The 16,017-nt window shown below is 37.3% G+C and overlaps 2 protein-coding genes across 2 annotated transcripts; one reads left to right on the forward strand and one right to left on the reverse strand.

The window, feature by feature from the left end:
• Nucleotides 1–205: 205 nt before the first annotated feature.
• LOC109209783 (uncharacterized mitochondrial protein AtMg00810-like) lies at nt 206–2,194 on the forward strand. The gene is made up of 2 exons (XM_019373118.1): nt 206–845; nt 1,962–2,194. Exons 1-2 carry the CDS (start codon nt 206–208, stop codon nt 2,192–2,194), a joined length of 873 nt encoding a protein of 290 aa, XP_019228663.1.
• Nucleotides 2,195–11,702: 9,508 nt separating this feature from the next.
• LOC109209781 (glycerophosphodiester phosphodiesterase GDPD1, chloroplastic-like) lies at nt 11,703–14,656 on the reverse strand. Its single transcript, XM_019373117.1, has 8 exons — nt 14,450–14,656; nt 14,153–14,355; nt 13,245–13,304; nt 13,071–13,151; nt 12,792–12,992; nt 12,603–12,698; nt 12,208–12,404; nt 11,703–12,107 (listed from the first exon to the last, which is right to left on the reverse strand). The coding sequence occupies exons 1-8, from the start codon at nt 14,538–14,540 to the stop codon at nt 11,876–11,878; spliced, it is 1,161 nt and encodes a 386-aa protein (XP_019228662.1). The 5' UTR covers nt 14,541–14,656; the 3' UTR covers nt 11,703–11,875.
• Between the last annotated feature and the right edge of the window lie 1,361 nt (nt 14,657–16,017).

A 16,017-nucleotide genomic window follows, 5' to 3' on the forward strand; every position in this document is an offset into this window, starting at 1 on the left:
CAACCTCCTGTGTGTTCAAGTTAGACAGGCACTTTATGGATTGAAACATGCTCTAAGGCTTGGTATGAGAGGCTCTCAAAATTCCTAATTAACCAATAACTTTGTAAAGGTGGACAACACACTATTTCTGAAAAGTAAAGGAAAAAGTCTTCTAACTATACAAGTATATGTGTATGATATTATTTTTGGGGCTACTAATGAAGCAATGTGCAAGGAATTTGCTGAGATGATCGGGAATGAATTTGAAATGAACATGATGGGTGAATTGAATTTCTTCTTAGGGCTGCAAATCAAGCAAACTCCTACTGGAACCATGATCCATCAAAAAAAATATATCAAAGAACTGTTGAAAAAATTCAACATGGACTCTTCTAAGTCAATAGACACTCCTATTGCCATTGCAACGAATTTGAACCTTGATGAAGAAGGGAAAATTGTGGAACAAAACCTGTATAGAGGAATGATTGGATCATTGTTGTATCTCACAGCAATCAGGCCTGATATTGTATTTAGTGTGAGATTGTGTGCAAGATTTCAGGAAAATCCCAAAGAGTCTCATCTAAAGGCTGTCAAAAGAATACTCAGATATCTTAAAGGGAATCCTGATCTATGTCTGTGGTATCCTAGAGGATACAACTTTGATCTAGTTGGTTATGCTGATGTTGACTGTGCAGAATTTCATGTTGATAGGAAAAGCACTTTAGGAATAGCACACTGTCTTGGTTCTTTCCTGGTGACAAAGAAGCAAAACTCAGAGGTTATGTCTACAGCTGAAGCAGAATATGTGGCAGCACCATCTTGCTATGCTCAATTGTTGTGGATAAGACAACAACTAAAAGACTGTGGTATTTTTTTTTGGATGTGTTCCTAGTTTCTTTGATAACACTAGTGCGATAAACAGGTGCTAAAAATCCTTTTCAACACAAGATAGCCAAGCAAATTGATATTAGACATCACTTTCTTAGAGACAACGTCAAAAAGGGGAGTATCTCAATTAACTTTTGTAAAAATGAAGATCAAATTGCTGATATTTTTACTAAGGCTTTGAGTAGGGATCACTTTGAAAGAAATAGACTGGAACTGGGATTAATTAATACTTCCAACTATGTTGAATCCCCAATGATTGGTTAGAAAAAATTATAATTGGATGTAGATGATCAAGTATAATGTTTTTGGTTCAGTCGCGTGCTTGTCTTGAGCACACAAACCCGCCCAAAAAAGTCTAGTTGATAACTATGCCTTATGATACTGACCTATTGTGATTTATTGTTGAAATGACTGAGGAGTTGGTTCTTTGACTCGGGTACGTATCATCTTGTATTAAATCATTGGGACTTAATAACTGAAATTACTGCTATACTCAGACTCTCTAATCATCTTAGCATCGTTCCTATTTGTCATCAAGTCAAGGATCAAGGGGGAATCCTAGAGCAATTAGAGTCTAATTACTTCTAAAAGTCTAGTAGTCATAAGTAACCGTTATTAGAGTCCCGTTAGAACTCAAATTTGGTTACTCTCTTTCTTCCAGTCAAATCAGTACTACCCTCTTTAAAAGCCCTCTTGCGATCCATCTCTCCGACCTTAGTGTTCCTCTCAAACCCCAAGCAAGAATAAAAAGAAAATTCTCTTGTTCGCTCATCACTCTCGTTCTCCCATCACCATGCCTAAATCAAGCCAAACACCCTCTAAAAAAATCCTCATCCAAGACTAAAGCAAAACCCAAAAGCATGAAGCCTAAGCCTAAGAAAAGTGCAAAATCAACATGTGAATCTGCACTCGCACCTGTTCCTTCTCCACACGTACCCTCTACTATACACACACCATTGTCCCTGCTCCTGCTGCACCCGATATTCCCACATCTACTGGACCTTCATCCCCAAAACCAACTTCACATGCACCTGTATTTGTTCCCAAAATTACCTCTAAACCCACTAAGATAAAGGCTACGCCAAGAAAATTAGTTAAGAGTGACAGGGTGGTAGTTCGTGCTGCTGCTAAAGGGCAAACAATTGTTAAAGAAGTTGTGGCTCAGGAGGAATCTGCGTCTACTACTACTAATCAGGTAAGATTACCTCCATCAAAGTTAGATGTTCTGGTTTCTGCTATTAAGGTTGCAGCCCTAGAAATCATTCCACCCATGAGTGACAAACCAATAGTAGAGGATACTGCTTTAGAAACAAAAGTTACAACTTAGGAGAAAAGTGTGGACACCATAAATATCATACCTATGGTTAAAGGGGAAGGTGAGAAAGAACTAGTGAATAAATAGGCTTGTGATGGTCTTTCTTAATGCTGGACTAAGGATGAGGGTGAAGAAGAAGTTGATGGAGAATGAGGAGAGGTAGCTAATCATGAGGAGCATCAGGCTCAGGATATGGCTCAGGTAATTATGAGAAGAAGAGTGAGAATGAAGGGGAATCTGGACAGGAAAAGGAAGTGAGGCAGAAGAATAGTTAGGTGAACAAGTGGAAGATTTTGGAGAAGAATAAAAAGAAAACGAAAGTGAGGAAGAAGGTGAATCTGAGAGTGAAGGTGATGAAGAAGAAAAAGGGAAGTGAAAGTAAAAGTACTGAATGTGAAAGTGAATAAGAAAATACAAGTGGGGAATTTGAAGGCTATATGGCTATCGGGAACACTGTTATAGCCCATTTAAAAGAAGTTAGTGGAGAGAAAAGGGCTGAAGAAACTGGGTCTTCGTCAACTTCTTTTGTTGGAGATGAGGAGGTCAGCAGTGATGAGGATGATTTACCCTTGTCTGCAGTACGGAAAAAGAGCAAAAAGACCCTTGTGAAAGCTACAAAATCAGTTCTCCCCACAAGAAAAGAACTGGTCCCTCCTGATAGGACTCCTCACACAAGGAGCAAAAGAAAGGATGTTGATGAACAGATCATTATGGAATCCAGAGGTGCCAAGAAGCCAAGAAAGAAAGCTTCTGTTGCTGAACCTATAGTTGAGCTGGATGAAGAGGAAGGATGTTAAACCCTCCTCTACAAGCCAAGAAACCAACAGAGAAGAGGAAGGCTGTTAAATCCACCAGGGCAACTACCACATCTAAGAAGGCTAGTAAAGGAAAGAAGAAGAGGGTTATACCTGTTGTGGTTGACAAGCTTACTGAATTCATGAATAGAAAAGTGTTAAATCGGACGATCCTTGCAAATACAAATGAGAAAGGTATGGCTCATCTAGTTGAAAAGCTTGAACTACAGGGATGGAGACATATTCTTATTAAGACATTTCACCTGTGTGTGTGCCTGTTGTAGTGGAGTTTTATGCAAACTTCCAATTTGATGGCAAGGTGGTCAAGAGTTTTGTAAGGGGGTTTGAGGTGGAGTTTGATGCTGAAGAGCTTGGGCTGCTCCTGAACATTCCTTCCTTAGGATTTGACAATTATATAAAGAAGCAATGGCCAGATATAGACAATGATGTGGACACAGGCATTGTGGTTACAAGGAAATTTTCTCAAAAGTTTGAGTTGGATGCTCCCTAGAAGGTGTACAAGACTGACATGACTTCTTTTCACGAGTTGTTGTTTCACTTTGTGAGCTCCTGCATACTGCAGAGATCTGAGAGGAGGCATGAAGCCACCCTGCTTGACATGGCTGTGATTGAACTGTTGGATACTGGTAGAGCCATAAACCTTTCTAGCCTGATGATTCAGCACATGCAAGGGCTACAGACAATTCCAGGCCTAAGCATACTATGCGTTATGGCTTCATGCTAACTGAGCTGTTTGACAAGATCAACATTGCCTTGCTTGAGCTTAAGTTTGGCAATCATAATGATGTTATGGATATTGTTACACTCAAGAAGTGTGGATATGAGGAGATCAAGGCTAGAAGGCCAACAGGTTCGACTATTTTACCTTGCAGTAGCAGGGCAGCTGAGCTCTCTAATAGGTTGGAGCTGGCTCTTGAGGAGAATGCTAAGCTTAGAGAAGACAATAATGTGTTGAGAAAAGAAACCAGGCAGATTACGGAAGATCTCATAAGGGACGGAGAGGCTCATGCCCAACAAATTGCCATCCTTGACCCCCTCCTCATCTCAGCCTTGATCCTGGTCCTTTATCCTATGTCTTCAGCTTGTTTTGTTAACCCGGTGGTGCTTTATGTTTTTTTTTTCTAGTTCTAAGTAGGTTGCAAGATGTTCCAGTTTATTTTGCTCTAATGTTTTTAGGCAAGGTCCTGGGCTTAATTTGGCACTACTAAATGAATTCTCTTATGCTGTTTTAATACTTCTCATATAGGTGTATCATCAGCTTAGTGTATCTGTCTTAATAATTCTTGAGCTTGTGTTGTAGCCTAAATGGCCATGAATCTTGCATTAACTATGATTAATCTGTTTAACATCTTTTTATTTTTTCGATGATGCCAAAAGGAGGAAGATAGAGTTGGGGTTGTTTGGTGTTTGATGTGCCTGGTTGTGTGATTGTTGATTATCTTGTTGTTATGATGAAATGATTAACTGGTTTTATACGCACAAAGTTTTTCATCATCAAAAAGAGGGAATTTTTTGAGTATTAAGGTTTTGATGATTAATTAAGTTTGTTCAGAGGAAATGCTCTAAGAACCAAGTCCTCAATATAGCTGCTGAACTGTTCTAAGAACCAAGTCCTCAAGGTCGCTGATTGCATGTTCTTACAAGTCAGTAACTTTATCACTAAGATAATCAAGTACGAGTTCATTGGAAGAGGACTGCTAAACATGATAAGGGTTGTTGTCCAAGAATATATGCTTGCATAAGTGAGAGATAACAGTCCCAAGAATTGTGGAGTCCTTCAAGCTGTTGGAGTCTTATCAAATAAGAAGCTGACTACACATAGGACTCCTCAAAGATCTCGGAGTCCAATGAAATTTTAATACTATACTTTTGGACTGCAGATATCATCCTTTTGCATATCAACCGAGGAACTACATGTTCTATACTCAAGACGATTAAAGTGTCACATATAATCAGTGAGTTGAAGTGATTGTTTGGTTTTGCAAGTTAGAGTAACTTGTAAGTCAAATAGTTCAAGTAGGAGAACTGGAGGGTATTGTTTTACAGGTCTTGTAATCGATATGTTTGGCTCATTTGTTTTAGTGGAGGTGAAGTTAAAATCCTACGTAGTAGGTCGTGGTTTTTGCACCTTTTGAGCCGGATGATTTTCCACGTAAAAATTGATGTATTTACTTTACTGTTTGTTTCACATTCGGTTAAGGAGTAAGTTAACGAACCAAGTTCTTTAGTAACCCAAAAAGGCACTCAAACTAACATCCATTAACATTTTATAAATATATAATTGCAAACCTAGTAACTATGATATGCTATGGGTTTAGGGTCAAGTTCAGAACCCATAAATTTCAAATCCTTGCTCCATGTTAGGTGTTTGTCCAGATTTTCTTACCATAATTGGTTTTCTTATTTCATGAAGGAAAGGACAACTTATTTACCATAATTGGGTTTTTCTTTTCCTAGAAGGAAAATATAATTCTTCCATATTTGGCTAGTCCCTTTTCTTGTAGGAAAAGGTTTGGAGTTCTATAAATTGAGGATCCGCCCTTCTCATTTAGTAGCATCCATAATGTAGCTATATGGGGTTTGAGAGTCGTGTTTAGGGGAAGAACTTTAAGGGGCAAGTGTTAGTGTGTCACTTGTGTTTGCCTCTTCGTGAGGTTGTTCTCTCGATATTTTGTACTCTCTTTTTATATAGTGGATTGCTCATCTTCGCCGAGGATGTAGGTCACTTGACCGAATCACGTTATATGTTTGTGTCTCTTTTGGTATATTTCTCTTTTGTTGTCGGACTTATTGTCGTTCAAGGTTTGCTTTGCTAGATTCCGCAAGACACCTGATTTTGTGGTCCTAACAAGTGGTATCAGAGCAAGGTTCAAGACAGGTTCATCTTGGCTGGTTCAGTTCTAGCCGCAATATATTTGACGATAATCGTGACTTTTGTCTGAGAAATTTGACCGGTGTGCTACGCACGTTGAGACAAACTTTGTGGTTGGGATTTGGATGCGACCTGTTGAAGGCTATGTGAAGAAGGTGGATCAAGTTTATTTTGTCAGAAAATTCAGGCCAAGGGAGAGAATTGTTAGGTGTTTGTCCAGATTTTCTTACCATAATTGGTTTTCCTATTTCATGAAGGAAAGGACAAGATATTTACCATAATTGAGTTTTTCATTTTACAACATGTTTTTTTTTCATTACATTGGTATCAGATCCTTGGTTATTTATCCGGGTTGTTACGGAATGGAGGCGAATATGAGCAAGATGGTATGTTTAAATGGGAGAAATTATAACGTTTGGAGAAGCAAGATGAAAGATTTGTTGTTCGTGAAGAAGATGCATCTACTCATTTTTGTTGCTCATAAACCTGAGAGTATATCTGATGAAGATTGGGATTTCGAGCACCAACAAGTATGTGGATATATATGACAATGGGTTGAAGATAATGTTCGCAACCATATTGTGAACGAGACATATGGGAGATCATTGTGGGAAAAGCTAGAGACTCTTTATTTTTCAAAAACTGGGAACAACAAGTTGTTCCTGCTAAAGCAATTGATGACCTATAAATACAAGGAAGGCAGCCATATCCTTGATCACATAAATGATTTTCAGGGTGTCCTTGATCAGCTGTCTAGAATGGGAGTTAATTTTGATGATGAGATACACGGACTTTGGCTTCTAAATACTATGCCTGACTATTGGGAAACTCTTCGTGTTTCTTTGACAAATTCAGCTCCTGGAGGTAAGGTGACCATGGAATATGCCAAGAGTGGTGTGTTGAAAGAGGAAGTATGGAGAAAATTTCAGGGTTCGTCCTCGCAAGCAGATATCTTGGTTACACAAGACCGGGGGAGAGATAGAATAAGAGGCTCGAGGAATAGAGGTAAAAGTAGAAGTAAGTCAAGGTCCAAATACCATAATATTACATGCAACCACTGTGGCAAGAAAGGACATATCAAAAGGCTTTGCCACAAGTTGTTGCAAGACATTAGAGAAGGAAAAAAGTTGAAAATAACGAGAATATGTTGCTACTATTGTTCGAGATGACCTTCTTTTTGCTTATGATGAAAATGTCATCAATTTGGTATCCCATGAGACGAGCTGGATAGTAGATTCTGGAGCTACATCACATGTCACACCAAGAAAAGACTTTTTCTCATCTTATACTCCTGTTGATTCTGGAGTGTTAAAGATGGGCAATGCCAGTGAAGTTAAGGTGTTTGGTGTTGGCACAGTTTGTTTGAAAACTAATAATGGTTCAACGTTAGTTCTTCGAGATGTCAAGCATGCTCCAGACTTTCCTTTCAATTTGATCTTCATAGGACGATTAGACGATGAAGGTTACCATAATGCCCTCTTTTATGGCCAATGGAAGCTCACTAAGGGCTCGTTAGTAGTGGCTCGAGGAGTCAAGTCTGGTCATTTATATGTGACATAGGGCTCTATTATTAATGACTCAATACATCTGGTGGAAAGTGATACTTTATCAGAATATGGCACAGAAGATTGAGTCATATGAGCGAGAGGGGGATTACGTGTTTGTCTAAGAAAAGTTTGATTTCTGGAGTGAAACAAGCATAGCTGAAAAGGTGTATCCATTGTTTAGCTGGCAAACAGAAAAGGGTTTCCTTTCATAGCCATCCTCCCTCAAGAAAGCTCGATTTATTGGAGCTAGTACACTATGATTTGTGTGGTCCTTTTAAAGTAAAGTCAAAAAAAAGATGGTGCACTTTACTTGTGACCTTCATTGATGATCATTCTCGTAAGCTCTGGGTGTATCCTTTGAAATTTAAAGATCAAGCACTTGGCGTATTGAAGGAATTTCAGGCCTTAGCTGAGAGACTGACGGGGAAGAAATTAAAATGTATTCGCACTGACAATGGTGGTGAATATTGTGGTCCATTTGATAACTATTGCAAGGAACAAGGAATTCGTCATCAGAAAACTCCGCCCAAGAAGCCTCAATTGAATGGTTTGGCAGACAGGATGAATAGAACTCTAGTTGAAAGAATTAGATGCCTGCTTTCAGAGGCTAAACTTCCAAATACATTTTGGGCGGAAGCACTTAATATTGTTGTCTATGTTATCAATTTGTCTCCTGTTGTTGCTTTGGATGGTGATGTCCCATATAGAGTTTGGTTTGCCAAAGATATTTCTTATGATAAGCTGAGAGTTTGTGGGTGTAAAGCTTGTGTGCATGTTCCTAAAGATGAAAGATCGAAACTGGATGTCAAGACTAAGCAGTGCATCTTTATCGGTTATGGTCAAGATGAGTTTGGGTATCGTTTTTACAATCCAGTTGACAATAAACTTATTAGAAGTCGTGATACAATATTCTTTGAAGACCAGACTATTGAAGATATTGACAAAGCTGAGAAGACAGATTCTCAGAGTAATGAGACCTTAGTTGATATTGATCCAGTTTCTGTTGCTAAGGCACTTATTGCACATGAAGGAACCCAAGACAATAATGAAGATAGTGATCAAGATCAAAATGATCATCATGATGTAGATGTTATGGATGCTCCAGTTGATGAAGTTGTGGTTGATCAACAACTAATTCCTGCTCAGGTAACTACTTCGAATGCTCCTGAAATCTCTCTTAGAAGATCTACAAGGGAAAAGCAAAAATCCATGTGCTATCCTCCTGATGAGTATGTACTTTTGACTGACATGGGAGAACCTGAGAATTATGATGAAGCCATGCAAGACACTCACGAGGATCAGTGGATCAAATCCATGGAGGATGAGATGAAGTCACTCCATGAGAATGACACATATGAGTTAGTGAAATTGCTGAAAGGTAAGAGAGCTTTAACTAACAAATATACATTCAGAATAAAGCAAGATAATCATACCTACGTGCCTAGATACAAGGCGAGGTTAGTTGTTAAAGGTTTTGGCCAAAAGAAGGGAGTTGACTTTGATGAAATTTTCTCCCCTGTTGTGAAGATGTCCTCTATTTCTGTTATTCTAGGCTTAGCCGCAAGTCTAGGTTTAGAGGTTGAGCAGATGGATGTCAGAACTGCTTTTCTTCATCGTGATTTAGATGAGTAGATTTATATGGAGCAGCCTGAGGACTTCGTAGTTAAGCTTGCGGATAAGCATGCGTTTCGCAAAAAATTGGCAGGCATGAAGCCTATCAATAGTTCTTCTACTTGAAGACAAATTTGGCCCCTTGGCTGGAGGGGGAATTTGTTGGGCACATGCCCATGTGGTCCAGCCAAAGGTCCAGTGGCGTAATCCTATTCTCTTTTGGTTTTAATTCCTCGGAATTGGATTCGGTGTTTATTCCAATTTTGAGTGGGTTTTGGCTTTAAATGAAACCACCACTCATGATCTATAAATAGGACAACCTTGGAGAATTATTCTATGCTCATTGGTAGAAGTATTTGAAAGACTTAAGCACATAAGAGTGGTTTTTGAGAGAGTTTTCATCAAGAGAGAAGAGAGAAGAAAAGTATTCGTTTTGCTGCAGATTTTTTCCGACCAACCAACTTCAAATCAGGTTTCCTGATTCGCTAACCGTTGGATCGGGCTAATATTTTGACTAAATGTCATAACATCTTGGTCTTTGATTTGAATGGTGGAGATCGGATTTGGAGGCCCGTAGCATCTGATTTTGAGCCTCGGACAGTAGCTTCGTTTTGGTGAATTCTCCTCTTTCTTCAATTGATTAGTTGTTGCTCTTGTTGCTATTGTTGCTCCGTGTTTGGAACTTGTTGTGCAGCCAATTTGGAGAACTTTTGTAACCCTCTTATTGTTATAGTGGAGCTTTTTGGATCTTTGTGATCCCGTGATTTTTACCTTCGATTTGAAGGGTTTTCCACGTTAATTTGGTGTTCTTTATCTTCTTTATTTTTGGGTTTGCCTCTTCCTCGACATACAAGTGGTATCAGAGCAAGGTTCAAGACAAGTTCATCTTGGCGGGTTCAGTTCTAGCCGCAACATATTTGACGATATTCGTGACTTTTGTCTGAGAAATTTGACCGATGTGCTACGCACGTTGAGATAAACTTTGTGGTGGAGATTTGAAGATGTGACCTGTTGAAGGCTATGTGAAGAAGGTGGGTCAAATTTATTTTGTCAGAAAATTCAGGCCAAGGGGGAGAATTGTTAGGTGTTTGCCCAGATTTTCTTACCATAACTGATTTTCCTATTTCATGAAGGAAAGGACAACATATTTACCATAATTGGGTTTTTCTTTTTCTAGAAGGAAAATACAATTCTTCCATATTTGGCTAGTACCTTTTCTTGTAGGAAAAGGTTTGGAGTTCTATAAATTGAGGATCCGCCCTTCTCATTCAGTAGCATCCACAATGTAACCATATGGGGTTTGAGAGTCGTGTTTAGGGGGAGAACTTTAAGGGACAAGTATTAGTGTGTCACTTGTGTTTGCCTCTTCGTGAGGTTGTTCTCTCGATATTTTGTACTCTCTTTTTATATAGTGGATTGCTCATCTTCGCCGTGGATGTAGGTCAGTTGACCGAACCACGTTATATGTTTGTGTCTCTTTTGGTATATTTCTCTTTTGTTGTCGGACTTATCGTCGTTCAAGGTTTGTTTTGCTAGATTCCGCATGACACCTGATTTTTTCGGCCCTAACACTCCACCCCGTGAATATACGTTTAATATGCAGTTCTACCCCTACATGCCCTAGGCTTTGTATCTATTTTCTGTTGTATGATGTCTAGGTATTCTGCCTCAACTTTGTATATAGTTTCTGTTGTATGATTTAGTATTCTGCCTCAGGTAAATGCTTGCCTTTTCCTACCCCTTTGTTATTTGTTATATTTCTACTATACCGCAAAGGACGATGGCCTTTATATCACCCTCTGAATTGCTTAAGAGTGTTCTTGAACTAATCAATTTCAGGATGTAATATATGTTTCGACATTCATTTTAACTGTGGTTTATGGATTTTCTACTATCTGTGAGGGAGTTGATAGAGATATTACTAGGTAACTCTTTGTTATTGTGCCTCGTGCATCAATGCAACAAGTATGGAAAAAGCCCTCTTTTATCGTTATTTCCTCATTATGGTAATTTTAAATGCCAACGTACTTGAATTATAAAAATTGAATTAATCCATAAACTTCGGGAGAAATTTAAAAATAGCCAGATTTACAACTGGTCGTTCAAAAATAGCCCAATTTCAAAAGTAATCGAAATTTAGGCACTTTTTATGTAAAGATAAATCTAAACGAAAACACTGTTCAAAAGCCGGAAAATACTCCAGTATATTATGCTGGAGTTCCAGCATAAGTATACTTGAACTCCAGCATATTATACTGGAGTTCCAGGAAGTATATTGGTCCAGTATAATATACTGGAGTTTGGAGCACCAATGCTCCAGTATATTATACTGGAGCCAGCAAAGTATACCGGTCCAGCATAATATGCTGGAGTTCATACACAAGTGCACCGAACTCAACTCCAGTATATTATGCTGGACCGGTCTCTATTGCGGCAAAACGATGACTATTTTTCATTGACTTGGTAAACGCTGGCTATTTTTGATTGACCAGTCCGAAAACTGGCTATACCGTTCTATTTTTACATAAACTTCTCTCTTGGGTTTTTGATCTGACTTGCATTGAATCCACAGAAGTCATAGCCCAATCACGTCCTTTGTTAGTATGTTATTTATGAATATCCATGTATTTTGCACTCTTTGTAAATATATATATATATGTAATTTAGACGCAAAATGTACATTGATCCCCTGTTTACAGTTGATTGTTTAATATCCTTTTCATAATACATGTCCCTATTCCAAACTATATTACACGACCTAATATTGAAAAGGTACAACAACAAACCAAAATACAGCAATGAAAGAGGGAAAAAAAACATAAAGTTGCAAAGTTTGTGACACAGCAGTTCAAGAATGTATTAACTCTGGAACAAGCCTACGGAAATATGAGAGTTCATCATCCGAACAGGGAGTTCGTTTCTCTGCTAGTAGCCTCTTCTCCAACAATGACAAGCCTTCTTTTCCAGCATAAACTGGTTTCGAAAACTGGGAAACAGCTAAAGTAATCTCTTTAACAAAATCTACAATTACTCCCTCAACACCCATCATGTATTGCAAGTGAACCACCTCCTGCTCATTACTGCAATTGTACATATTATATTTATGTGACAATACTAGGCCTTTAAACTACATAGTCTAATCACTTTCTCTTATTAAATGCAACAACATGTCTTACTTACTTTAGCTGGCCATATGTCAAAATGGAAAGTTTTGATTCTTTGATTTTTGCTATCATTGTTGGATTTCTTAAAATGGCTTTGACCTCTGAGACAATTCCTTGTAGATCACCTTCTAAGCACAACTTAATTGCCTCATCCAATGAGTTCCTTCTCATGTCGGAATAGATTTCAGATCCTCCATTTGTTAGGAAGAAAACCTGGACAGTCATAGATGACACATTCCAAGAAATGCTCAAATGAAATGTCCAATCTATTATTAAAGAAAATAAATAAAGGGAAAACTCTGCCCGCTCGTAAGGTAACTGAAGCGAACTCATACAATAATTAAGCTTTCCTCTAGAAGATAGTTCGGCGTAGTTATGGAACTGCAGTTAACCTAAAATGTTATTACTCACCGTATAAGTGGTCTGTTGCTTCCTGATCAATTGAGCTGCATCTGGTTGAAAGCTTGAGAACATAATGCACCTACCTTTGGCATGCTTGAACACTACCTGACTCATAGTATGTTATACTAAAATTGTTAGTACAATTTTTTGTGTCATAGGAAAAGAAGAGACGCTACTTGTGTCAAATGATTGCACTACCTGCAAAACTGCTAGAATAACACCAACAAGTTCTTCTTCTTTATAACTTGTGTTATCATCAAACTTGAACTCAATGTTAAATCCTACAGACTGACTGGCATTCTCGAACACATCTTCTAGCGTACAGAATCGATCATCCTCGTCGACTTTCCATTCAAAGATTCTCCCATCTTTTGTTTTTCTGAATAAAGGTTTTTCCACCTATTTAAGAAGAGTATGATCAGTATAGTTTTACAAACTCGGAACCCTCTATAGTACAAAGAGCGAAGAATCCATTACGTTTGTTGAGGCATTCTGAGGTCCATATGAAAGGAACTCCTCCAATGTGAGGTCTGTTACTCTTTTCTCAATCAACTTGCCCTGAAAAGTAATTGTAATGTCCATATTAAGAGTCAGGACATCCTAAAGTTATTATATTTAAGCATTGGTTATAGTGGATTTTCTGTAACCAACCTCTTCTTGTGTAAGAATGAAGATATCATGGAAAATAACTGGATGGCCATCTCTTGTTACCTACAAAAAGATGTTGATACACAGTTTCATCTATGGTTCTTTGCTTGCCCCGTTATATTTTGCAAGCAAACCTACCAAGAACCAGGGCCGATTTCGAAAGGAGGAAAACAAATTGAAAAGACAAAGAAAAAATCAGTGCCTCATTGAATTCAAATATGCATAGGAAAAATAGACTAACCAGACACAATGTGAAAGAAAATATTTAGCTCAGACACTTCAATACCAAACAAGTTATCTCCAATTCCCAAAAGAACACACAAATCCACAAATCTTAGGATTGATGTTCTATATATCAATGCTTTTGCCTCTCTCTTCAAATAGATAAATAAATAAATAAATACTCCGGTTACAAAAACGAAATGACGAGATTGGAGTACAAAGATCAAAACATCTAAATTGTGGTGTGACCTGATCAATTCTTCAAAAAAATTAATAGAGTTTTGGATGTTAGTCACAGTATAAATAGTATTATACGTTATAATTTTATGATGATTAAAATATTTACAAAAATTAAAAGTTTCGGTATATAATTGTATATGAAAACTACTTATTTGACCAAGTAAATGATGTGTTATCGAGAGGTTTTTGTGACAAAATTGGACACCACCTGCCACGTATACGCGGTGGCTCGTGTCGTTTCCAACAGTTTTCCAAAAAGGATCAAAAACAATTCTCAACGCCTCTGCCATTGTAATAATAAGTTAAATTACTCAAAGTTGTGTTGACACGTAAAAAAGTTCTTGCTTAAAATTGCTATCACAATCAAAATTTAAATTTAAAAACAAAATGGAAAGAGAGGAGTGAAAAATGGTCTGAAAAACGCATGATTTTGAGGGTTATCGTCTCACCTGAACGTCAAATTCGATGAAGTCGACGTTGAATTTAGCAGCTTCATTGAATGAACGCAACGTATTCTCTTTAATTGCTTTTGATCTCCTATCACAAGATTGCAACAAGTTCATTCCACTTCCTCTATGTCCCATCACTACAAACTTATTCTCCTTTAAAATGAATGTCGCCATTTTTCTCCTCTCACCAACATCATCTTCCCCTATATATTTGCATGTTAAAAAATCATCTCAAGGAAATAAGGTAAGGGGAAGAAGGCTGACACAAAACAAGAAATGGAGGAGTTAATTAATTACCATCTTCCCCTATATATTTGCAGAGGGCATTATTTTCATGGAATTGATCAATGTATGGAACTTGAGAAACTGGAACTGCTTTAAGAGCCATTTTCTTAATTTTGGTGATCACGATTGAGGAAAATTCAGGAGGTTTTGGGACAAATGAAGTATTCTATTGCTTTTTTGCTTCTTGTTTATGGTGGGTATTTAAAGGATTGCAAAAGTTTTATTACTTCATACTAAAACCGTGTCTCATATTTATACCCGCAAAACGTGTTCGGTTCTACTCTTAACTTTTGGAGTTTTTCCCTCTGAATTTTCCTCTTTTATTTTCTTTCTTATTTTAAGTTTTACTAGCCGATTAATTAGATCATTGCTTAGATTAAAAACCCCATGAAAACGAGATAAATTAACCGCGTATTTGTCAAGTCATCTTCTCTATCCACGTAGAAATATTCCAAGCCAAGTTGGATATATCTAGGGGTGGCAAACGGGCAGGTCTGGTCGGGTCGAATATGAGCGGGTCGAAACGGATAATTTAAAAAACGGATAAATTATCCAACCCGAGCCGTATTTGAGACGGATAAAAACGGGTTTATCCGACGGATAATATGGATATCCATATTATCCATGGCTTCTTAAATATGATCACTTATGAGATAATTCTTATATTCCAAACTTGAACTACTCCAATTTGAGGCTTTACAAATGTAAAAGTTAAACACATTAGTTATCCATTGGTTATCCATTTGGTTAACCATTTTCTAGGTGGATAATATGGTTCTTTATCTATATTCTATCCCCTTTTTAAATGGTTCATTATCTGACCCATTTTTTTATGGATAATATGAGTAGATAAATATTTTCTTTTAACCATTTTGCCACCTTTAGCGGTGTCAAATCACCCTTTCCTCATTTTCTAACAAAAGATGATAGTTGTCGACTTAGGTTATGCCCACTAGTGTTTTTTATTATAGGCAGATTCAAAATTTTAATCAATAGGATCGATTCTTAGAATTTTTAGTAATAATTACTAAAACTGTATGAGTTCGAAATCTACCATTTGTTAATACTTTATTATTTTTTACATATATATTTATGTTTTATATCAAAAATACTGAGTTTGGTTACATCTGCTATTGCTTGTTATTTTTTAATTTAGTCTGTTTTATAAAACTGAAGTTGTTAAGTACAAAACTCCAACTGAAAATAATACTAGTCACTTCACTTATCATTAAATGGCTTTTAAGTAAGTCATGACTTGACTGTGTAATATCATCAAATAAAACTTAAGAATCGTATTTATGCAAATAAATAATCCATAACATTACTGTCATAAACTTACAAAAGCTGAAAATGGTCATTTAATTGAAAATAAAACATATTGACCTGAAGAAATTACCAAATCTGATAATACTCATTGGTCATTAGAGAGTTTTATTTTTTAGGAGAAAACGTCCTTGGCTGGACAAACGTAATTTCATGACATAGGAATCTATAACATAAAATTTTCACTTCGTCTTCATTAATTACTACTTAATACTTTTCACACTAAAATATCATCATTTTATGCTTCTGTCAGTTGG

Source organism: Nicotiana attenuata, unplaced genomic scaffold (assembly GCF_001879085.1).
Source record: "Nicotiana attenuata strain UT unplaced genomic scaffold, NIATTr2, whole genome shotgun sequence".
Classification (NCBI taxonomy): Eukaryota; Viridiplantae; Streptophyta; class Magnoliopsida; order Solanales; family Solanaceae; genus Nicotiana; species Nicotiana attenuata.